This window comes from Callospermophilus lateralis, chromosome 12 (genome assembly GCF_048772815.1).
Source record: "Callospermophilus lateralis isolate mCalLat2 chromosome 12, mCalLat2.hap1, whole genome shotgun sequence".
NCBI lineage: Eukaryota > Metazoa > Chordata > Mammalia > Rodentia > Sciuridae > Callospermophilus > Callospermophilus lateralis.
This window is the reverse complement of record NC_135316.1, coordinates 30,083,826-30,109,082: the sequence shown is the minus strand read 5'-3', so window position 1 is coordinate 30,109,082 and position 25,257 is coordinate 30,083,826. Positions and strand designations below refer to the sequence as shown.

The following is a 25,257-nucleotide window of genomic DNA, read 5'->3' as shown; positions in this document are numbered from 1 at the left end:
TGTGTGTAGTAACTCTGGCTGTGACCCACACTATGGTAACAGGGATGGTAGGATTTCACATTTTTTGTGAAGACTTTTATTTCATTCTCCTGTTTTGGGGGATATATGGCTTCACTTCCATCCATAGCTGTACCTGTTGTCCAGAGTCTTCAGGTTAATCCTGTATATAGAATAAACTTTTGTCTTCAGGGTAAGGAAATTTTTGGAAATCTTAACTAGTCCTTATATAGGAATTCAACCAGTTATCCTGTGTTTAGTCATACCCCAACTCAGCCCCTGAGCTTTTCTGGGATTTTGATGCTCAAAATACTTTGTTTCTTTTCAATCTAGGGGAGTTAGTAGCTTTCTTCTGCCACAAGTCATTTATCACTTGTCAATCTGCTATCACCCCTTTTTTCAGTATTGGAGATTGAACTCAGGGCTTCATGTATGGTTAGGCAAGCACTCTACCACCGAGTTACATCCCCCAACCCTTTTTTAAATTTTAAGACAGTGTTTCACTGAGTTTTTCTGGCTGGCCTAAGATTTGTGATCCTCCTGCTTCAGTCTCCACCATACCTGGCTTCATTTCCCCAAATTTTATTGACATCTCTATTGTTGTTTCCTTTTCTATTCTTTTTGTCCTTGTGATTTTATAATCTTAAACTTATTTTTTTAGAGTTTTGATTAGATTTTGGAAGGGAACAGAGATAAAGGTAAATGTTTAAACAAAAGTTTCCAATTTGCTTTTCATTATTAAATTGTGAGGAGGTTATCTGGATATGGCCTGTTTGATACACCCATGTTTACGTATGTTGTTTATTGGAAAGCTGGGCTGAAAATAGATATTTAGTAGCCAACTTAATAAAATCAGAAAGTAGATATGAAAAAAATTAATAAGACAGTTTTCATTTTTTTTGCTTTATGTTTTCATGGTTTTGTTTTATATATGAATTTAAAATATGCACAAATATATTTTTGTGTTTGCTTTTGTTCCTTTAATGAGATTGTATATAGAATATTTGGGTAAAATTAAGTTGGAGTTGGCATGGATGAGATTGGAGAATAAGTGTCTGGGTTTAAATTTTTACATTTTATTCAGGACTTTAAAATATAGTAAATTTAGTAAGGAATTCAGCCATTCCCTAGTTCTCAAAAGATATTCTTGCCCTCCTAGGTTGACTATATTTCAATCCAAATTTGAATTGAATGTCACTTTTGTTATTTTATATCTCACTTTATAAAAAGATTGCTGTTTCAATTAGAGATTCTGAAAGTCTTTGGGACTTTCAGATGTTTAAATGTTTCTACTTTAAAAATTCATGTTTTACACGATTGACTATTCCTTTACTCAACCGGATTTTGAAAGTATCCTATAATTAAAGTAGAGCATAGGATGCAGATATCTTAACTCTATAGAGAATTGACTAAGTGATTTTTCTTAAGACCTAAGTTTTGTTTCTATTAGACTAGTTAAGGAAGCATTTAGTTGTCTTAGGAGAATACTGGGAAAACTTAGGGAACATCGGGATATTGAAAGAATATTTAATTCAAATCGGATTTCAACATTAATGTATTCGATTACATTAATCTTTTAAACAATTGCATATTTGATTTTAACTTTTGAGTTTTTTTCTCTTTAAGCTTTTTTTTTGGCATAATCTGTTTTCTGTCTTGTTAAAATTAGGCTGCCATTTGTCGATGTAGTCAACCACTGTCAGGATTCAGTGCCAGGTGCCTTGAGGATGAACATTTGCTTCAAGCAATTAGTAAAGCCAATCCAGTCAATCGCTACATGTATGTTGTGGATACCCGGCCCAAAGTATGTAACGTAAATACAGTACAATCTGTTACTTTACTTATCTCTGTTACTTTAATTAATGGGGGGAGGTAATAAATTGTCTGTATTTAAAATATCTGAGACCTGGTTTTAAATTAACCAAGGCTAATAATACAAAGGAAATCAATTCTTTTTTGGAATATCAACTTAGAAGGATTGTTCTCAGTAACCTGGATGGTGATTTCTTATGTCTTCTGATGTGTGACACATGCATCTGATACATACATATACACACACTAATTAATTTAGGAAAGCTGAATTTTATAGTGTTCTTGGTAGTATATAGGTCTTACATTATTGTTAAGAAATACTAAATCAACATATCAAAAGTTATAAATTCTTAACTTGTTTTTATGAAATTTTTAATTAACACTTTTTGTTAAAATAATGAACCTTATTCTGAAATATTTTTTTAAAAAAGGAAAAACAGTGAGTTAATTTCAGAAACATTGACTAGAGAATTATAGTGAATAGGAAACTATTGTTCTGTTGGGCATCTATGGTATGAGGCTAAATTTTTATCATTGGGATAGAGTCAGAATCCAGTTTTCTTTTTATGAGCTCAGTTTAATAGCCAATTCACATAGGACCCTGAAATTAAAGTAATTAAATTCTTCAGTGGTAACAGCTAACTTTACTTTTAATTTTTATTATAGCATCGAATGCAGAGCTGGTGGGCTACACAAAAGGACATTGGCAGAATTATAGTGAGAATTTCTTCAAAAATCTGGAATGATGAGAAAATAAGAGAAAGCGATGAGAAACAGCGAGTGAGCAACATAAAACAAGCAATTTTAGGCAGCTTTGTAAAAGGAATTGTTAGCTGTTTTAGAGTAATTCTCATCTTTATGCAGTCTCGAAAAAATAATGGAGAATGCAGAAAATGAGATTAATTTGAGTCAATTAGGAAGTATTAGAAATTGGCAATTGGATAATATTTTGTTAAAAACAGACTAAGAAAGTCTAAGGAGTTCACATCTAAGATATAAGAAGACTTGAAAATTTATGTCTTAACTTTGTATTCAAGAATTCTAATAGCTCTTACTTATATAATTGTCTTCTACACAGAGAATATATCTTTAATTGCTTTGCTAGTTAAACTTAATAAAATCAAGGAGTGATAATGGAAACATTTTTAATATCTAACTCTTAATTTTACTTAGCGAGTCAGTAGATGTCATTTAAATATACTTGTTATCACCCTGAGGCCCAATGAAAAGCTACTTTTACTTCCGTTTTAGATTCCCTTTCATCCAAGTTCATAAGCAAAGAATAGTAAAGTAACATTTCATATGAAATCCTAGTCTGAAAGAAGTAAGTATTCAAATCCTAAGTGTACCTGTGATAACATTTGCTATAATAACCAAAGACCATAGGCTTATGTACCTATGGGCAGTCTGTTTTCTCTTTAGAGACTAGTTTATTTTGGGCCTAATTCTTAGAGCTGTATCAGGCTAGCAGGTCAGATGCTGTATTACACAGTGTATGGGTCTCCAGTAATCTCTAATGTGAAGGATCTCCAATAAGTTGGAGGCGTGTTTCAGATCTGATTTTCATGAGCCTTGTGGATTTCTGAGTGATCATTTACTCTAGGCTTCTTCTGAAGTGAATCTCACAGTTTCATTCTGTAAAAGAAAAGCTTGCTAGCTCTGCAGTCATTTAAGATTTAGATAGGAAATATGCCTTTATTTTTAATTTTGAAGTATTGCAGATAGCTGAATTGGCTTCATGAACTTGTGGGTATTTCCTGTTCAGTCCTTTCCTTTGTATGATAATCATATATATTGTTACTTTATAAGTAACAATTCTTTATTGTTGATAATGTGACATTTTGCATACCAAAAAAATGGTAGCTTATTTAGTTTTGATGGGTTCCTTCAAAATCTCTTCCAGATAATGACTTATTTAATGTTTTTATGACATTTTAGTAAATCAAAAGATAAAAGTAATTTGTTTCTAAATTTCTAAAATTTTAAATTTTAGCTGAATGCGATGGCCAACAGAGCAGCTGGAAAAGGTTATGAAAATGAAGACAACTATTCTAATATTAGATTTCAGTTTGTTGGAATAGAAAATATTCATGTCATGAGGTCCAGCCTTCAGAAATTATTGGAAGGTATGATTTTTCTTGCTTTTAGATAACTTTGTTGAATAGAAATATAATGCTAGTTGCATGTATTATAAAATTTTCTGTTAGTCACATTTAAAGTAGAAAGAAACAAATAGAATTTTAAAAATTTACTTAATGTTAAAAACTTGTTTAATGTTGACATAAAAATTGGTAATGAAATATTAAGTCTTAGAAATCAAGTGTGTATTTTACACATAGAACACAGCTATGGTTGGACTAGCCACATTTCAAGTACTCAGTAGTCCTGTCTGGGTTGTGGTGTCTCTGTTAATATAATTTTGATGGTTTTGCAAAAATTGCTATTGTTAGATAGTTATTTTTTAATAGTCAGTGCAATAAAGATTAATTTATGATACTGTTTCTTTTAAATATTAAGATCTTTCCAGTCATGATGTTAAATTTTAAAAATTAAAATAGAAGACTAGTTTTAGTTAAACATCTGCCCTAAAAAAATCTATCTATCTATTTATTTATCTATCTAGTTATTTATTTATTTATTGGTATTTACTCAACCACTGAACCACATCCCCAGCAATATTTTGTATTTTATTTAGAGACAGAGTCTTACTGAATTGCCTAGCGTCTCACAGTTGCTGAGGCTGGCTTTGAACTCACAATTCTCCTGTCTCAGCCTCCCCAGCAACTGGGATTACAGGTGTGTGCCACGCGCCTGGCTCCTAAAAAAGATTTAAAAGGGATTTTGTATCAATTTCTTTTAAGTACAGGAATGATAGAAAAATGTGTTTCAAAATGTATTATTAAGATTCTAATTGAATCTTTTTATTTTTCATTTTGTCCTTTCTTTTTCAACTTACTTACCTAGAAAAATCTTTAGAAGGACCAATAGAAATTCTAGCCCCATTCTAACTGAAAAAAATTTCTCCCTTTTTTTCAGTCAATGGTACCAGAGGGCTTTCTGTCAATGATTTCTACTCTGGATTGGAAAGCTCAGGATGGCTTCGCCATATCAAAGCTGTTATGGATGCCGCAATCTTCCTAGCCAAAGTAATTATCTTTCATGTTGAACTTTGCATATATAATGGTTAGGAAGGATGATTTATCCTATTAGGTACTGATACGTAGTCTGGTCAGGTGACTTTTTATTACTTAGCTCTTTAATAAGGTTCACTTTAATTTGAGCTTTGAAAATATCATGTAGCATTCAATACAGATACTTTCTTTTTGTTGTTGTTTATTTGCTTTGTTTTTGTTTTTAAGTATGCTATGCCAACATCATTGCAGATATAGCTCTCCTTTGTAATGTGATAGCTATTAGTATGGTTTTCAAGTAAATAAACTTCAGATATATGTAAAAGGCATTCTGCTAGAATCTAAGTATGTGATATTTCTTTTCAGGCAATAATGGTCGAAAATGCAAGTGTATTAGTACATTGTTCTGATGGGTGGGATAGAACTTCACAGGTGTGTTCCCTTGGTTCACTTTTATTGGATTCCTACTACAGAACGATCAAAGGATTCATGGTAAGGATTTATTCAGTTAGTGGTTTTCAAATAGAAGTGGTTTTGTCTCCCCAGGGAACAGTGGCAATGTTAGAAGACAGTTTTGTGTGGAAAGGCAATGGTGCAAGTATCTAGCAGGTAGAGGCCAAAAATATTGTTAAATATCCTTATGCGGGACAAATTCATAACAAGGAACTATCTGGTCCCATGTCAATACTGCTAAGGTTGAGAAATCTCGAGCCAGTTAGACAGATTTCCACTCATGCTATATCTTTGGCAAAAACTTTAGATTTAGAAATTTGTTTTCCCATCTTAAATGTTACAGTGAAAATAAAATTGTAACATTTTGTCTAAAAAATTAATTTAAAACAATGCACATATAAAAATACTTAAAAATTAGATTCTGAAGGGAACTTTCTGTTTAAAACACCTTTATTTGTTAGGTGTACTAACATATTGGGCATGTTTATATGTGAAGATTAAGTTTCCATTGAACACATTTCATGTCTTGTGAAAATAAAGCACTAGTGGGCGTGGTGGCACATGCCTGTAATCCCAGCAACTCAGGAGGCTGAGCCAGGAATATCGAAAGTTCAAAGCCTCAGCAATGGCAAGGTACTGAGCAACTCAGTGAAACCCTGTCTCTAAATAAAACACAAAATAGGGCTGGGGATGTGGCTCAGTGATTGAGTGTCCCTGAGTTCAATCCCTGGTACCCCCAAAAAATGGGTCTGGACTTTTGTTTTTTGCTTTTTTTTTTTTTTTTAAACATTTTGTTTTTAGTAGTAGATGGACATAGTATCTTCATTTTATTTATTTATTTTTACATGGTGCTGAGGATTAAACCCAGTGCTTCACATGTGCTAAGCAAGTGCTCTACCACTGAGCCACAACCTCAGGCCTTGTTTTTTGCTTTTTAACATATGATCAGATTAACTTTCAAATTTCACATCTTTTGGTATATTTAATAAATGAAGAAATACTAGAAATTTTTCGTAAGTTTACATTTTTTCCCCCCTGTGCTAAAAATTGAACCCAGGATTCAGTCATGCTAGGCAGGTGCTATACTACTGAGCTATGCTCTTAGCCCTAGATTTTTTACTTTTTATTTATTTATTTATTTTTGATAATGGTTTTGGAGATTGAACCTAGGGCCTTACACATGCTAGACAAGTGCTCTACTACTAAGCTGTATCACCAACCCCCTAGATTTTTTTAATAGTGACATCTTAAAGAAAGATTTAAAATCACCAAACCCTTTTCAGCACTATTGTTTTGTGCTGCTAACATTTTCAGTCTTCTATAGGACATATGGAAATAAGGAAAATAATTTTTTTACCAGTACTGGATACTGAACCCAGGAGAACCCTCTTCTTTTCTTTTCTTTTTTAAATTTTTAAATCAATCAATTAATTTGCGGGAACCAGGGATTGAACTCAGGGGCACTCAACCACTGAGCTACATCCCCAGCCCTATTTTGTGTTTTAGTTAGAAACAGGGTCTCACTGAGTTACTCAGCACCTTGCCATTGCTAAGGCTTTAAATTTGTGATCCTCCTGTCTCAGCCTTCTGAGCAGCTGGGATTACAGGCATGTGCCACCGTGCCTGTCTTATTTTTTATTCTTGAGACAGGGTCTTATTAAGTTGCTGAGGCTCTTGTTTTAGCCTCCTGGAGCTGGAATTTCAGGGTATACTGTACCCATTGCACCCTGCTACAAATGAAGAATATTTTCTTTGGCGTGTTTGGCTTTAATTGTTTGCTGGGCGTCCAAATGAAGTAATGTAATGAACGACCGGAGTCCTGAGAGTGTCTCAGGTAACAGGAGCAATGTGAACTACAGCATTGCCCCTTTAGGTGACTGCAGATGATGTTGAAACATGGAGATTAGGGTGTTAGAGTGGGGTCCTGAAGAAGGAAAGGGGCTAGAATTGGACTTTACCCTTTTTTTTTTTTATATTTAGTTTTTAGTTTTAGGTGGACTCAGTGTCTTTATTATTTATTTTTATGTGGTGCTGACGATTGAACCGAGTGCCTCATGCATGCTAGGCAAGCATTCTACCACTGAGCCACAACCCCAGCCCAGACTTTCCCCTCTTTGGGCATTGAACATTAGCCTTTAAAAAAACAGTAACTTCAAGTAATTTGATTAGATTTATGTTCTTGAAAGATGGTTTGGTGTCTTGAAAGCAGAGGGGAGAAGAAATAGAGACTGGGAGTTCAATGTAGAAACCATTCATGATAAATAAGTGAAGAGGAAAAAAAGGACCAGAACTAAGGTAGCAACACATAGTGGATAGGGAGGCACTGGGTTTCAGAAATGTTAAGGACTTAGAATCAGAATTGAGTATGTGGTAGAAGAGCCCTCCTTTAGTCTCCTGAACTGGTTTCTAGCATGGGTGGTGCCCCTCTCCTGCTACTCACTGAACATAACAAAGGAACAGGTTCAGTGAGATAATCTTGTTAAGATTTAGGTGTGGATGTGTCTAAATGGATGCAGAGGACCTAGAATGAAATCAGTGATTCCAGCCCAAAGATAACTTGCCCCAAGGTCACACAAGAGAAGAAGTAGTGAAGCCAGGGTTTGAGCCCAAGCCTGTACTCTAGAAACTTCATCCTTAACCATTATGACATATGGCCTTTTGCCTAAATGATAGATTTAAGACAAAATTGGAGAAGTGAAAGTGGCAATGTCGACACTGTGAAGAGAATTTGCTTGCCGATTATATAATGAAATTATAAGGTATAGTAAATACTAAGAAGATATGTTTAAATTAGACTGAAAACATTAGAAGTCTGCATTTCAGTGGAGTTGATAAATAAAGAAGCCTATGACAGAGAAGAAAGATAAATAAAGATAATCCATTCAGGAGAATAAATATTAACATTTGGGTTTGAATCTAAACTGTGATTTTCATTTCTCTTTTTGATCATTTATTTTTTCTCACAAAAAAGTTGTTATAAGTAATGTAAAAGTAAGCCCAAAAGGTTTAATGTTCACACCTCAGTCTGCTACCCAGAGTTCACCATTGTTAGAATTTTAGTTTACTTTTTTTTTGGTACTGGCGATTGAATCCAGGAACATTCTACCACTGAGCCACATCCCCAGCCCTTTTTGTTTTTTATTTTGAGACAGGTTCTCACTAAATTGCCCAGGCTTGTCTTGAAATTGTATTCCTCCTGCCTTAGTTTACTGAGTAGATGGGAGTATAGGCCTGCGGCCTGATTTTCCTAGCCTTTTCTATGTCATCTTCCTACATACAAAAATTTAAGTGTAATATTGTTTTATAACATGCACTTTTCACTTAAAATATAATAAACAAATTTGTCATGAGACCTTTCATTTTATGTACTTTCTTCACTCTTTAATTCCACCACTAGTGCAGGTTCTAGACATCTTTGCCTGTAGTGTTTTGTTGTTGTTGTTCTGTTCTCAAGCATAAATCCAAAAGTATAAATGCTGTTTTTAAGCTAATAGAATTTAAACCATTTTGAAAAAAGTTACAAATAGTTACAAAGTGTATTTTACTTTTTCTCATTAAGGTTTTAATAGAAAAAGATTGGATCTCATTTGGACATAAATTTTCAGAGAGGTGAGTGGCAGTTGTACATTTATGTCTTTTGTAAAATAGGGTATTACATTGTTTCTGTGTTTAACACTTATATCTGGTGGGAGGAGAGAGAGGTATGGTTTTACATAGTATTGTATTTGAAGACAGATTTAATTTTTGTCTTTGCTTTTTATTCTAATATCTTTGTTATTTTCATGACTATCACCTTCCTTTTTGGCTGAATTGTAGTATTTTGAAGGTAACACATCCTTTAAAATTGTTGTTACAAAACTCATACGGATAAATGGTTTCAATAAAAAATGATAATTTTTGTGTTAATGTGCATTTTAGAATTATAGTTTGTATGTTTAACGGTACTTGAACAATGGACTATTTTCAGAGGCATTTTTTTAAAGTTTTTGCTTTCTTGTGGGGGTGGTTAGGTGTGGCCATTTGGATGGTGATCCAAAGGAAGTTTCACCAGTGTTTACTCAATTCTTGGAATGTGTGTGGCATTTGACGGAACAGTTTCCACAAGCATTTGAATTCAATGAAGCATTTCTTCTTCAGATCCATGAACACATTCATTCATGCCAATTTGGAAACTTCCTTGGAAATTGTCAGAAGGAAAGAGAAGAACTCAAGTAAGATGATTTCATGAAAATGGGCTCTTTTTTTTTTTTTTTCCTACACAGCTGAAGTCACACAGCCATAAATTATGGTGGACTTAATTAAATGGCTCAACAGTATGAAATAGAACTAAATTTTATTGTGAAGATTTTATTGTCTATATTTCTAAAGCTAAATACCCTCCTAGTGTCCCCACCCCCCAGGTTAATAGTAAAAATATATCTTTAAGTATATTTTGAAGTATAATATAGATACAAAAAAGTACATTTAGCGTTAAGTGTACAGATCATTAAATCTTATCTTACTTGCCTATATAACCAGCACTGAGAAAAAAAGAAACACTGCCTACACCCTAGAAACTTCTCTCATTCTCCCTTTTAGTTCAAATATATATATTTTAGAATAGAGAAGTCTTTAGATTAATTTGTTTCCCACAAAACAGTGGTCACTCGTTTAAAAGTGTGGTAGAATGTTTAAGATTTGGTTTGTTTTAAGATAATATGGAGCCTTATAGCTCTCCTCACATTTCTGAAGAGATAGTTCTTTGGAGAAATTAAGTCTACCTGTGTTGGCTGTAGTGTGTCTTTTCCTTGTGGGGTCCCCATAACCTCTGAAACACTGTATGACCCTAACACATCTGTTCTTTCCCAACCAGGTGGTATTTTGATGCAGGGGAGATCTGGGTTAAGACTGAAAGGTCCTATATATATTTTTAGGTTTGGCTTCTGAATTTACATTATTTTCAGTAGCAGTAAAGAACAGTTCTAGATTCTTGAACATCTGAATGACATATTAGAGAAGCTAAATCTGGTAATAGTTTGAAGATAGCCACATGCTCCTAATACAGTTGATGGCAGAACTGAGGATGTAGAAAATTCTAAAGATGTATACAGGCGGGCTGGGGATGTGGCTCAAGCGGTAGCGTGCTCGCCTGGCATGCGTGCGGCCCGGGTTCGATCCTCAGCACCACATACAAACAAAGATGTTGTGTCCACCGAAAACTAAAAAATAAATAATAAAAAAAGTCCTCTCTCTCTCTCTTAAAAAAATAAATAAAAAATTTTAAAAAAGATATATAAAGGCAATAACAAATAAAATATGTCAGAGACAAACATGTCAAAAACATTAAGACTTTCTTCACTCTGCGTTATAGTCATTCTTAAGAGTTAGTCATAATTTGAAGCAGGTGACTTGGAGTACAAAGCTAGGAAATATCTATTCTCAATTAGTACCAAACATATTCAGAAATGAGAAAATAAAGGGTATATTTAATAGTAGTCTTTCTTTAAGAACATGCCTATGGCTCATCTTCTTATCATGGAAAAATAGAAGGTTTTCCCTTTGCCTCCTGGATTCTAGTCTATACTGTTTTGCCTCTACCATCTCCTTTAGATTTGCAATATAACTGGTTTTTAAAACTCTTGCATAATGTCCTAATTTTGCCTGTTTCTCTGCACTGACATCAGTGGGGTCTAGATATGGGATTAAGAGAATAAGGCCAAACAGATAGCTCTAGTAGTGCCTTGTTCCACATATATGTGTGCAGTGATTTAAAATAGGTATAAGGGAGACCCAAGTTTTCGAAGTTGTGTGACTTGAGAGGAATTGTTTAAAGTGTATAGTATAGAGAAAATGGTATACCTGTGTTATGTTTTAGAGACATGGATTTATTTGCATGATTATGAATGAAAGAGACAAGACATCACATGAATAGAAAAACTAAAACTTAAATCTACTTTGGAAACAATTATTTGCTTTATGAAAATGATATTAGCAGTAATAATTTGCATCTCTAAGAAAGATCTTTATATTTTTCTTATTACCTTAAGGTTGGAGGAGAAAACTTACTCCCTGTGGCCATTTCTTTTGGATGACCAAAAGAAGTACTTAAATCCTCTCTACAGTTCCAAATCTCAGAGGTTTACAGTTTTGGAACCAAATACAGTATCTTTCAATTTTAAGTAAGTTCACATCATTGAAGTGTTTATATTTACTTTTTCTCAAACACAGTTTATTTTAATTGTTTAATTTATTATCTAAGTGTACATATTTAGGGAGTATAGTATAATACATGTGTAATGATCAAATCAGAACAGTAAGCATTTCCATGTCTTTAAACGATTACTTTAAATTTTTTGATTAACATATAATAATTGGCTGGGCACAGTAGCGCACGCTTATAATCCCAGTGGCTCAGGAGGCTGAGGCAGGAGGATCAGGAGTTCAAAGCTACCCTCAGCAACAGCGAGGCACTAAGCAACTCAGTGAGACTGTGTCTCTAAATAAAATACAGTGTAGGGCTGGGGATGTGACTCAGTGATCAAGTGCCCCTAAGTTCAATCCCTAGTACCCCCCAAAAATATATATATATAATAATTGTACATATTTATGAAGTACAATGTGATGCAATGTATACTGAACAAATAATTAATGTTTGTATCTTCTCATCATTACTTTGGGTTTAGAGCCTTCAAGCTTCTCTCTTCTAATTATTCATAAAATAAATAATAGGTTATTGTAAACTATTATCACCCTGCTATACTATAGAACACTAGAGCTTATTCTTTCTGAGTTTTGGTAAAAACTTTATTTTTTCATAAAGGTTTTGGAGAAACATGTACCACCAGTTTGATCGAACATTGCATCCGAGACAGTCTATATTCAATATAATTATGAACATGAATGAACAAAATAAGCAGTTAGAGAAGGATATTCAAGACCTAGAATCTGTAAGTATTCTGAAGTGTCTAAAATAATATATTTAAGATGTAAAATTAGTTAACTTGCTCTGTTTAAGTTGTTTCACTTTTGAATTTCCATGATTAGAAATGAAGTTGGGTGGCTTTTCATGTGTTTATTACTCATTTGGTTTTTGTTTTCTGTGAATGAACTATTCAAACTTATGCACATTTTTCTGTTGGCTCATTTGCCTTTTTCTCATTGATTTATTTATAAGAGCTCTTTACATACAAGACACTAGTTGTCTGGTTGAGTATAATACAAATGTGTGTTAACAAACAGCTTTGTTCAGCTTATTCTTATATTTTCTACTTTATATAGTGTATGTTTTATTTAGATGTTTTGATTTTCATATTAGTTAAACTGATCAATCCTTATGTTTTGTTTTTTTGAGTGTGTATTAAGAAATCCTTGTCTTCTTGCTGGGCATGGGGGTCACACGCCTGTAAACCCAGGGGCTTGGAAGGCTAAGGCAGGAGGATCATGAGTTCAAAGCCAGCCTCAGCAATTTAGCAAGGCTCTAAGTAACTCAGCGAGACCCTGTCTCTAAATAAAATATAAAAAAGGGCTGAAAATGTGTTCAGTGATAAAGATTGAACCCTTGGCTTCGATCCCTGTTACCACCCTCAACAAAAAAAAAAAAAAAAAAAGAAGAAGAAGAAGAAAAGAAATCCCTCTTCTAAGAATTTCCTTTAATATTTTCTTTGTTGTCATTTATAACCAGAAAGGATCAGAAAATGCATGTGCATTTTTAAAAAGTACTAGACAGTTGTTTTTAACTTAGTAAGGCTGTCTCATCTGCGCCTCAGGCAGATGTCCCTTAGTCATCTTTTTGATAACAAGGTGTAGTGACTGCTTGAGTAAATTGTAGGAGAATATGGAAAAGAGAGGAAGTCCAAAATATGGGTAGTACAAGATTATCAGCCCAAGGGTTTAGAGAGCATAATACTCTGCCACAGGACACCTTTGTATTTAAAATAATAAAAAATAAGTTCTATTGCTATTCTAAAGCCTATCATGTACACCCATCTAACCATTGTAGGAAGACTCAGTAAGAAAAATTTTTCACAGTCATTATGACCTTTAGTCATAAGTGTATAGTTGTTAATATAGTTTCAATTTCAAAGACCGTGTCTCATATACATTTCTCTCATTATAAAATATTTATTTGTTATATTTTCTAGGTAATATATGTCTTTTTCAAATGTAGGCCTAGTGATCTGCAGTCAAGTGTGGCTGGATTGTTGTTTAATAAATATAAAAACTTAAAAAAGCATTTTCCACAGTAAAAATTGTAAACAGAATTTTAAGTTGTATCATGTGCCCTAGATTTTATTTTTCAAGATGTGATTTTGTATTATATATAAGGAGAACATTTGCAAAAGCACGTTTTTTTAATCCAACATATATTGACCATGAGGTGTGTAATTTTTTTTCAAATTTTATTTATTCTAGAAAATTAAGCAGTGTAAAAATAAGCAATCAGATGGTGTCTTCACCAAGGAATTGTTACATTCAGTTCATCCAGAATCACCTACCCTCAAAACCTCTCTGTGTCTTAAAGAACAGACTCTACTACCAGTGAATGATGCACTTCGAACTATAGAGGGCAGCAACCCAGCAGATAATCGTTACAGTGATTATACAGAAGAGTTTTCCAAATCGGAACCTGGTGTGGTCAGCTTAGAATATGGTGTGGCAAGAATGACCTGTTAGACTTTCCAAGTGTTTTTCTGGACTGAACATAGAACAAGAAATGAATTATGGTGAGGATGGTCTATGTGCCATGACCAAAGGGGAGTTCGAATGGGGTTTAACAGTACATGAATGGTGCAAGAAAGGAAATTAACTGCTCCTGTAAGAAAAATAAGTCAGCTTAATTGGATTTCTAGCAAGGAATGACATTCAGTTCTGTAAGAAATGAGTGGTATTTGCCATATTTACTCAAAACACAATTTGCATTGTACACTAGTGAATTGACATTTCTGTATGGTTTATATGTTAATTACAGCAAAACATGAATAGCTTTCCTTAAATGTAACCGTGAGGTAAGAAAACTCAACAAAATGATCCCTTAATAATTAACATGGCATGTACTTTTAATTATGTAACTGTGCAACTATGAATATTTACATATTCTGCCTTTTAGTGATGTTTAATATTGAAGTGCCATGAAAAATATTTCTAAGAGAGCCTTAAAATAAATTCTCAGTTTATTATTTACCTTTAAGTTTTATAGCCTAGAACAAGATGGGGTTTGCTTTGTTTTCTATTGATCAACCTCATTTAGTTTGTAAAGAATTGTACTCTCATTACTGCAGGGGTTGCATGCATCAATACTCCTGATAAACAGTTGCAGAAGTACTGTTTAATTCATGTTTAGCCAGTCCCATTTCCATATTCAAAATTAATGAAATTGAAGGTCTTATACTGGTTGTAATTTGTTTAGTGCTACATTTGATGATTTATTACTTGTAGCGTAGATTATTGATTTCTTGAATACACACAAACACATTTTACCGTCTTTTATATATGGATTACTGCATTCTATTGATTCTTATTTTGTGGTTGGCTTTAATCCTTTGATAACTGTGTAAGTGTAAAGAGCTAAACCCTAAAATTGTTCTTAGAAACAATGAATAGTACACATATATATTTTTAAACTGCCTTACCTTCCAATGAGTTGCTATTCCTAGAATATTTAACTTTCAGTGTACCCAAAAACTTTGGGGTAAGTAAAAATGGAAGTAGACAGATAGTTTTAGATTATGCTTGGCTGCGTGAATTCTAAAACAGTCAGTTCTATGTGGAACTTTTTTTTCCCCCCATGTTAAAGGAAAAAAGGGACACCAAGGGGAGCCTAGATAATATTTAACAAAAGCAGCTAAAACTCTGGAAGTGTTTCATTTTGCCTTGTTAACTGTTTATTCTATGTATTAGTACGTATCTTTAATAAGCAAGCAAGCAAGCAACAACAACAACAAATCAATTGCCATTGGCAATATCACACATCTGGCTTTAAAATCAAAAATTTAAATTACCTGGGTGGCATGAGGTACATACAACTCAAGGGTACTAGGAAATTTGCATAGGATTCCTCATGCCTCTCTTTATTACACCTATATCTATTGTTAGCTTTGAATGTAAGCATCTTTTTCAAGTGAAAGAAAGTTTTATTGTATGTGAGCTTACCTAATCCTGTTTATTTTTCAAATGTAGTTCTGTAATACTGTATAAGAAAAATACTGGTTTTTAAACGGAAATATAACTTATGTGATTAACCAATCCTACATACATATGTAAGCACTGGGAAAGGAAACTTTATGACCACAAAGGGAAGCTTTTGTGCCTTGGTTCTAGTCATATTATGGTTTTAGAATCTTCCATGGGCAGAGTTCTTATATTCCACTCTTTGGTTTATTATCTTAATTTTCAATTTAGACACGTACGTGTGTGTGTGTGTGTGTGTGTGTGTGTGTACTCACACATGGACTGAGAAATCAGATAACATCCTGAGTATAAGGGTATATGTTGGCAAAAAGTAGATTGTGTATATGTCTTATACAATTGGATTTATGTTCATTGCATTTGGGAATATATAGCATGTAAATTATTTCATGTATTATTTAAAGGTTATTAAATGTCCATGTTTTACTTTGAATGTTTTTCTTTTGGAAAAAACAAGTGGGATTAAGTTGTGTGTGTTTGTATTTTTTCTCACCTAGGCAAATGGTCCTTAACGTTATAGTAATATAACAGTATAAATTTTTAGCAATTCATTTCCCAAAAGATTGTAGGTAAATAATTACTGTTATATACAAAAGTAATTCCCACAATATTTAAAAGAGGCATAATGAGCTCAAAGACTTAGTAGACAAGAGTTAATAACTTATAAAATTTTCCTTTGTCTCCTGTCACTTGCCGGTCTTACTAGAACCTATTATGCCATTACCATCTTGTTAATGGAAGGCAAGGTCCAGTGAGTACAAACGTTCTGTTGCCAGGTTTTGACCCTAAACTGGGCCTTCTCTTCCCTGCTCAGAATTGTGGAATCAATAATAAGGCCTAACTCTGAGCAGAGAAGGAAGGTTGTTTATTCTTGGCCAAAAATAGGAGAAGTAGGAGATAAACTCTCAAATCAATTTCTCAATCTGTTGGGGTTTGGGGAGGGTATTAATAATAGAGTAAAAGAAATGAGGGGAAGGATAGACCAATTAAAGGCAGGAATATTCATGTCTTTCTGTGAAGAAGTGGAGATTTTCCAGGAATTCAGATGCCACCTCTTTTTGTTCCTTTTATGGTTCATTCTTGTGCTGTCGTATCAACTGTCATGGCGCTATAGCATGTAGATGGATTATAATGAAGTCAGAGGTTTTTTGGGGGGTTACTCTGGCAGCGATCTTAGATGCAATCAATTTCAGCGACTCACTGGAAGAGGATCTGCTCTATAGGCATCCTGTTCTCAAAGATAAACAAGATCGAAGGAGTTAGCACATCCAGTTGAACTGTCTCCAAAGGCAGATCTGATGTCAGTATGAAGAAGAAAGTGACTAGTTGAGAAAAGAGTAACTTCTGGTTCCCCAATTTTTTTTTTCAATTTTTAATTTTTTAGTTATAGGTGGGCACAATACCTTTATTTTATTTTTGTATACTGCTAAGGATCGAACTCAGTGCCTCACTTATGCTAGTCGAGTGTTCTACCTCTGACCCACAATCCCAGCACCCCCATGTTGTGTTTTTTTTTTTAAGTTGTAGTTGGATACAATACCTTCATTTTATTTATTTATTTTATGTGGTCCTGAGGATCAAACTCAGTGCCTCGCATGTGCTAGGCGAGCATTCTACTGCTGAGCCACAACCCCAGTGCCCACCCAAATGATTTTTGACTTGCCATTTTGCATTGGTGTCCAGCTGAGGGTCATGTATTGCATTTGCTTATAACCCTTCAGTCCCTTTGTTGGACAGTGCTCTCACCTTTTTACCTCTGCATTGACTGAACCATACCTGCCGTAGATACTTTCCACATTTGTCTGATGCTTCTTCATAGTGTAATTTGGTCCTCTATCTGCTGTGCCTTTTGTCAAGGAGGCATTAGATTCAGATCAAGTATTTTAGGAAAGTTCCTGACTTCTTGATCTTGAAGAATTGGAAGAGGGTATAATGCTAGGTTGTTTCATTGTGAGTGATTCTCAATTTAATAATGTGAATTATCTTTCCTCGATGAAGGTACATTTTTTTCCCTTTGTGCTTAGCAGATACTGTCAGGTGATTTGGGGGCATCAAATTGAATATTCTCATTTCCTAACAATGCATTCATTAATGATCAGTTATTTCATGAGGTATTACAAAATAGTGGTTCTCTAATTTTGTCTTTTTTTTTTTTTTTTGGCACTGGGAATCGAACCCTAGGATGCTTTACTACCATGTTACATCACCAGCCTTTTTTTTTTTTTAAGTGCTTTCACTTGTCAATTGGGAAAATTCCTCTTGGAAAAGTCATGGCAAATGCTTAGTTCTTCCTTTTGAATGACTAATTTTCAGAGTAAAGAGGTCTCATAGTCATCTCCAAAAACTTAGTGAGATTTTCATAATCAGTTACAGAAAATGCTCTTAGTGCTCAATGTATTCTAATCCTGATCAACAGATCCCCTTCAGTTCATTTCATGACTTTTTGATATGCCCCTTGATGTTAGTTTTGAGCATGTCTGTTTTCTGATGTTTTAGGCTTATCTTGTACTCTTCTGCCTGGTTTTGGAATCAGTCATTTTCCCAAGGAACCTTAGTTTCTTTTATTGGAAAACCAAACTCTGGGCACTAAATGTGCTCATTGCTATTGGGGTGCCATGGTTTCTAGGTCTGCAATATATAGAGCTAGGGACGATAATATTTTTAAAAATCACAAGTTTATGCAGTATTAATTCACATTATTACCACAGTATATTCTTTTGTTCTTTTTTTTTATTATTGGTTGTTCAAAACATTACAAAGCTCTTGACATATCATATTTCATACATTAGATTCAAGTGGGTTATGAACTCCCATTTGTACCCCATATACAGATTGCAGAATCACATCTGTTACACATCCACATTTTTACATAATGCGATATTAGTAACTGTTGTATTCTGCTACCTTTCCTATCCTCTACTATCCCCCCTCCCCTACCCTCCCATCTTCTCTCTCTACCCTATCTACTGTAATTCATTTCGAGAGAGAATTTTTTTAATATTCATTTTCCAGTTTTCTGTGGACACAACATCTTTATTTTATTTTATGTGGTGCTGAGGATCGAACGCAGCGCCCAGCGCATGCCAGGCGAGCTTGTTACCGCTTGAGCCACATCCCCAGCCCGCTAGGCTTTCTTAATTTCTTTATGTTACTCAAAGATAAAAGGATTAAGTGTTTGAATTTTTTTTTAAGAGAATTGCTCTGCCTGTTTCATTGTCTGATACTCTGGTTTCAGAGGTACAATGTTCTCTATTAACCTTTTTTATTTTATTTTTTTTAATTGAATGTTCTGAATGTGTTGGTTCTGACAGAAACAAGTTCATATCTGCACCAATCTTACCAGTGCCTGATCTTCTCTACCAAGAGTATTCAATCTAGAAAGATGTATTAGTTGGGGTTCTTTGGAGGAACAGAATCAATAGGAAGTATACATATAAAAAGGGGATTTTTTAGGTTGGCTTACATGTCCAGAAGCTGGATAGTCCACAATGGCCACCTGCAGGCTAGAGAGCTGGGAGAATCAGTAGCTAAACAGTTCAAGAGACTGTAGCCCCAGAACAAGAGGAATTAGCAGTGCTACCTAGTTTAAGACTGAAGACTTCTGGAAACTCCCCAGAAAATCAGTAGCAGAGACCGGTATGGAGGAGTGAAGAAGTGAGAATCCAATATCCTCAGATGATTGCAGCAGCAATCAAGAACCTGTTCAAGAAGAATTAAGCTTGCATCTGCTGCTTCTTCCTTATTCTTCCAACTTTTATTCCATGAAAGTCATCATCCTATTGGACAGTGTTGCGCATGCTTAAGGAGGACCTCCATTTTAGTTGTCTGTACCACATGCCAATCATTCCTAGACACACCCTCACTGACACACCCAGTCATTGGTATTTTTTAATCCAATCAAGTTGAAAATTCAAATTAACCACTACAAATGGTGTAAAATATTTTGCTGCAGAATGTTTTGGAAGACTGTGGGGTGCTCTAACTTTAGCAATTAGATTTTAGACATAAGTTTCTCAATTGGAATATTTAGCTTCTTGGCTTGAGCCACACAGTTTCGTGAGATGTGTTAGCTGCCCCAAGACATGGGCATATCATATCATTTCACTGACACATATATCATTGGATAGCGGACATTTCAAAAGGCAGTGTCCATGATCCTTAAAATTGATATGCATGAAATTAGCCTGAAACATTGACATTGTTTTCTTTGTTTTTCAGCATACAAAATACGATTTTAAAGTTATAATCAGTATCACTAATAATAGAAATAGGATAGAATTTATATTTCCTTGCAGTTCTCCTTGTCTTTACATATACCATAAACAAGGAAGTGCAGTTAGAATATTATATTCAAAAGTTACTTAAATAATTTTTTAACATTATTGATTTGCAACATATTTTGTTTTCAGTTTTAATATTTGCCTATTTTCTTTTTCATTTAGTGCATTTCTTAAATAGGTTAAACAGTTACACAGTTCAAAATTCAAATGTACATAGAAAGTTATATGTAGATGTCTTTTATTACTTTCCCTTCTACCCTGCTTCTTAACTCTACCTCTTCATCCTCTTCACCAGAGATTCATTTTAGTATTGACATATTAACTAAATTATCTTCCATTCCACAAATATACAGTATCTTTCATTTGTGTCATTTTTAATGTCTTTGAGCAAAATTTTGTAGCATTTAGTGTACAAATCTTTAGTCCCCTTGATTAAATCTGTTCTTAAGTATTCTTTTTGATGCTTTTAAAATGAAATTCTTAATTTTAAGTTTCTTTTTCAGATTGTCCATTGTACACAATTGCAGCACAACTTTTCATTTCTCTGGCTGTACACTATATAGCATCACACCCTATGTGCAGTATTACATGTATCTAGGATAATGATGTCCATCTCATTTCACCGTCTTTCCAGCCTCCATGCACCCTCCCCACCCTCCCACCCCTTTGCCCAATCAAAGTTACTCAATTTTTCTCTTTAATAGAAATATGAAGCAACCACATCTGCAGTGTAAAATTTTCTGAAAACCACATTTTAAAAGTATAAGAAAACTGGTCAAATTGATTTTAATGGTAAATTTTACTTAAAACATTATATCCAAAATATTATTCCCACAAGTAATCAACATAAAACTATTTGTGATATTCGTTTTTAGTAGTGGGTCTTCAAAATCTGGTATATTTTATACTGACAGCACATCTCAATTTGGAGTCACCACTCTTTAAGTGCTCAACAGGTACATGTGTCTCTGCTCCTGGAGAGCATGGGGGGAGGCAGTTGGACCTCACCTTTCCAGCTCTGTTCCTCACTTCAATTTTTGAGAGCTTATCAGATGACATTGTCAACTTTTTTGAGCTCTTTTAAAACTAATCCAGCTATGTACTATGTACAGTTCCTATAAGAAAATTTAAATCCTAATATTTTTAATTTATCTAATAATGTATTCTTTAGAGATAGCAGACATTAGACAGATTGTCAAAAACTGAGTCCTTGGCAAGTCATCTTGGCATTTGAGGAGGGGAAGGAGAACTCTGATAGTAAAGTAGTTGTGGCAGGTGGGGACCTAGGGGAATTGTGCAGGATTTTAGGCTCAGTGGAGCCAGCAGGGGGTAGATTTTTTGAGCAGTTGGTAGATAGGAGAACAAAACATCAAGGAGTTTGGGAACAGAGACGCTGGCCTTTCTTCCCCTTTGCCTGTCCTTGCTTGAGTACAGGCAAGAGTGTGTTAGTGAGAGTGGGGGTGCAGGGCCAGTGTCTGGGATCTCAGGTGTTCCCATTAGCAGTGGCAACTCACACAAGCCCTTTCCTTGTCTGTATTCCCCTTTACTCCTTCCAAAACATTCATTTAATGTATTGAATGTATGCCCTTAGAAGTACCTGTGCTTTGGGTGTGTTTTAATTTTACATAGATGTCATTGAGCCCCTTTCTGCCTATTTTTTTTCTGTCCTTGTATTACTCCTCCTATTTTCTACTTGTTCTTTCCTGTGTGGCTTTATCCACTTTGGTTTCGACCTCCCATTTCTTTTAGTTGTTTGGCATTTATTGAGCGTCTCATGCAGCCTAGGTGGGTATGTTACAGACATTTTGATCAAGTCTCACAGTAACCTTCAAGGATAACAGTATTTTGCTATTTTTGTAAAGAAACCAACTTAGAGCAGTTAGGTATTGTGCCCACTGTCACACAGCCAGGAATCTGAATTCAGACTTAACTTTTTGTATTCTAAAATCCGCACTCTTCCTGCTGTTTCAAAAGCCGTTTTTTTTTTTTTTTTTTTTTAAAGAGCGAGAGAGAGAATTTTTTTAATATTTATTTTTCAGTTTTCGGCAGACATAACATCTTTGTTTATATGTGGTGCTGAGGATCGAACCCGGGCCGCATGCATGCCAGATGAGCGCACTACCGCTTGAGCCACATCCCCAGCCCCAAAATCCATCTTTTTTATTTACTCATCCTCTTTTTAAGTGAAGAAACTATACAAATCAGTTTGACCATTTCTTAGGATCTATGTAGTCTAGCTCTTTGCAGATTTGATGGTAATCCCAGCTAGCATTTGTTCAGTGCTTTGGGGAGGCAGCACTGAAAAGTGGTTATGAGTATAGACTCTGGAGACCAGCCAATGTCAGTTCTGCTTTGAGGCATCTGTGGCTTTTGGGAAGTTGGCCAACCCCTCCCTGGAGAAAGAAGTTGGATTCTATGTGGAAGAGTGAGGGAATAGAAAAAAATCAGAAGTTTTTAAATTAATTCATTTAACATTTATTTTATGCCTACTATGTATCAGTTATTATTCTGGGAGCTGGGGATATAAAAGAGAACAAAATACAAAATATCCTTGTCCTCAGCAGGCTTACCTTGTAATGGCCAGCAAGTAAGAAGCTAACTGGGAAGAAGGCATGTGAATCTTCCCTTGAGGAAAACTGCCATGATGCCCTGCTCTCTGTTGAGTCTTAGAGTCTGTTTCTGACTAACTTTATTGTTCAATTGTTTAAGGATAAGATTTTATTAAAAAAATTCTTTATTGAGGTATAATTTACATCTTTTAAACTTCACCCATTTTAAGTGTACAGTCCAATGATTTTTAGTCAATATCAAGTTTGGGAACTGTTATTGAGCAAGGGCCTGCTGCCCTGTAGAAGCCAATCCTATGGGACTGAGCTTTTGCTTAAAGAAAAAGCTTTATTGCATACCTAATGGATAAAGAGTCCTGGGGATAAAAAGGAGCTCAAATCTGACTCCCCCATCAATTGGTAACAAGGGAATTCATGAGAAGGGAGAGAGGAGAAGTTGCTGTTGACTGGATGAAATGTTGCTTATGATTTTATTAAATGAAGATCTAAGTATCTACAGCACTGGCGGGAACATTAGGTAGGAGGGATATTTAAAATGTAAGACGGAATGGAGTAGTAAATTAAAAATTATCAGATCATGGGGGTATATTGGAAATTAGGTAGGGGAATAAGCTGAGAGCTTTTCAGTCCAGATCAGGGATCTGAGCCAGTTGACCATCATGGAGATACCACTGAAACTTCTGGTTATTGCCTTTGTAGAGCAGAGAATGACACAGGACATAGTTTTCTGGAAGGAGGCTGAAGTTTAAATTTTGTTGTTAGCAATTAACAAAGTTAACCCCCATCATTTTCTCTTTCTTTGCCTGAAGATAGTGTCAGCCCTACTGGATTCAAGTTAGATGTCTTGTGTGAAGCACAGAATCATGTTTGATGCCAAGTACTTGTTATTTAAAAATTATGAGAGCTATTTCATGAACGTTAATTTGGTAGCAGTGTATTCGGTGACTTGGAGGAGAGCCTGTACTTCAGTGTTTCACAAAAGATAGTTCCCCTATCAAGTGTGTCAGTATCACTTAGTGTACTTGTTAAAATGTAGATTCTTGAGCCCAATTCCAAATTGCATGAATCTGAATATTGGAGTAGGTACTGCATTTCAGCATTTCAGCAGGTTCCTGGGTAGTTCTTAGGCATATTTCAGTTTGAGAACCACTGTGACTGGTCAATCTTCAATAAAATATTTTGCTTTTTGTCATTTTTCGCTGCTGTGGTGGCTGAAAAATTATTGCTGTTCTGGCATAAGGAAGTCCTAAGCCAGCTAGAGGAGGCTCATGAAAAGCTTCCTTTTTTTTTTTTTTTTTTTTGCATGACTAAGTTAGCTTTGAATGAATGGGTAGGCTTTAGCCAGGTAAATAAAAGTGGAAAGTTATTCAGTTAGGATATATATGAAGGAATAGTAGTACAGGAGTATATGACTTTGGGGTAGAACTCTAACTAGTTCAAAATGTGGTCATAATGAAGGTGTGACTAGAGAGTAGTAAGAGTTGATGGTTGGATGTTATATTAAAGAAGGTAGAAATGTCATTGGATAAGGTCATTTTTACCTGTTGTGCAAAAATTTCTTCATAAGGCAACTAAACATGAGGAGCCGGAAGTAATTAGTCTCAAATCTATCTCCCTTAGGGTTGGGTTTAGGGGTATTTATGAGTCAAAGAAGCAGGGAGATGTTAGGAAAGGTGATTGGAAGCAGGGACAAGTGAAGTGATTGGTGATCTGAGCATAACCAAACTTCCTGACTCTTCATAGGATGCCTGTTCAGAAAATGGCTGTGCTAGCGTGTTCTGAGAGCAGAGTTTTCAACCCTCTGATCTCAAAAGGTCACCTATCAGACCTGGCAGGCCCAAGTGAAGGGATGGGTTTCAGCTGGCTTGAGATAAACAGAAGCAGCCTCCAAATTCCTGAAAAACTGTTTAGGTAACCATTAGCATCTTGACCCATACATCAGAGGGCTGTCTGTAGCCAAGCTCATGGGAGTGTCTAAAATTGCTGATAAAAACCAGTAACTATTATTTTAGTTTTATAATTATTTTATTTCATTAAAATAATGGAGCCAGGTGTGCAGTGGCTCATGCCTGTAATCCCAGCAGCCTAGGGAGGCTAAGACAGGAGGATTGCAAGTTCAAAGTCAACCTCAGCAACTTAGGGAGGCCCTGTCAAAAATAATAAAAAGGTGGGGGATGTTGGATCAGTGGTTAAGTTCCTCTGGGTTCATCCCTGCTACCAAAAAAAAAAAAGAATTAAAGGTCATTAAATTTGAAAAACTGAATAGGTATATCTGGAGCCTGCATAGGGATAGAGAAATATACAGGGTTTTTTTTTTTTTTTCTTTGTCCTGAACTAGAAATCTTTTGATGACAGAAAGCTTTTAATTTTTTTTTTTAATGCTTAGCACATACCTAGTACCTTGCAGTAACTTAACAGATAGACTGGATGGAGAGATGGATATATAGGTCCATACTTTTCAGAGATTTGTTTTTTTTCCTAATTCCATATGAAGTTAAAAGAGAAATTAAAAGAACCATGTTTAAATATTGATACAATGCTTTCTCTTCCATATTTAAATATTTTAGTGCCTTTTAGAGTTGGAAGTGAGTTAGGATTTGTAAATTTGTCGATTCTAGATAATAAGACCATAGGACCTTAGTGGGGATTCATAACATTGTTGAGGGCCTCTGTGTCCTTCAACAGAAGAGATTCTACTTTAGCAATCTCTGGGTTCTGTAGCAGTCTCCCAGCACTGAGTGGGGGTGCTTGGGCCAAGGCTCCAGGAGTCAGGCCAGGTGGCACTCTGCCAAATGGTTTCTGAAAATGCACAATGTTAATAAATGTTTGATGGGTCTCCTTCCTATGCAGCTG

At 34.9% G+C, this 25,257-nt stretch overlaps 1 protein-coding gene across 1 annotated transcript in view; it reads left to right on the top strand.

Annotated features, from left to right (window-relative positions):
* Window positions 1–15,954, top strand: part of Mtmr6 (myotubularin related protein 6) — a 37,161-nt gene extending 21,207 nt beyond the window's left edge. The window contains exons 6-14 of the mRNA XM_076871892.2: window positions 1,667–1,801; window positions 3,803–3,935; window positions 4,846–4,955; window positions 5,307–5,432; window positions 8,953–9,002; window positions 9,404–9,604; window positions 11,420–11,551; window positions 12,193–12,319; window positions 13,785–15,954. Of these exons, the coding sequence (XP_076728007.1) occupies window positions 1,667–1,801; window positions 3,803–3,935; window positions 4,846–4,955; window positions 5,307–5,432; window positions 8,953–9,002; window positions 9,404–9,604; window positions 11,420–11,551; window positions 12,193–12,319; window positions 13,785–14,045 (1,275 nt within the window). The 3' untranslated portion in view covers window positions 14,046–15,954. The remainder of the gene's footprint in view (window positions 1–1,666; window positions 1,802–3,802; window positions 3,936–4,845; window positions 4,956–5,306; window positions 5,433–8,952; window positions 9,003–9,403; window positions 9,605–11,419; window positions 11,552–12,192; window positions 12,320–13,784) is intronic.
* Window positions 15,955–25,257: the final 9,303 nt, after the last annotated feature.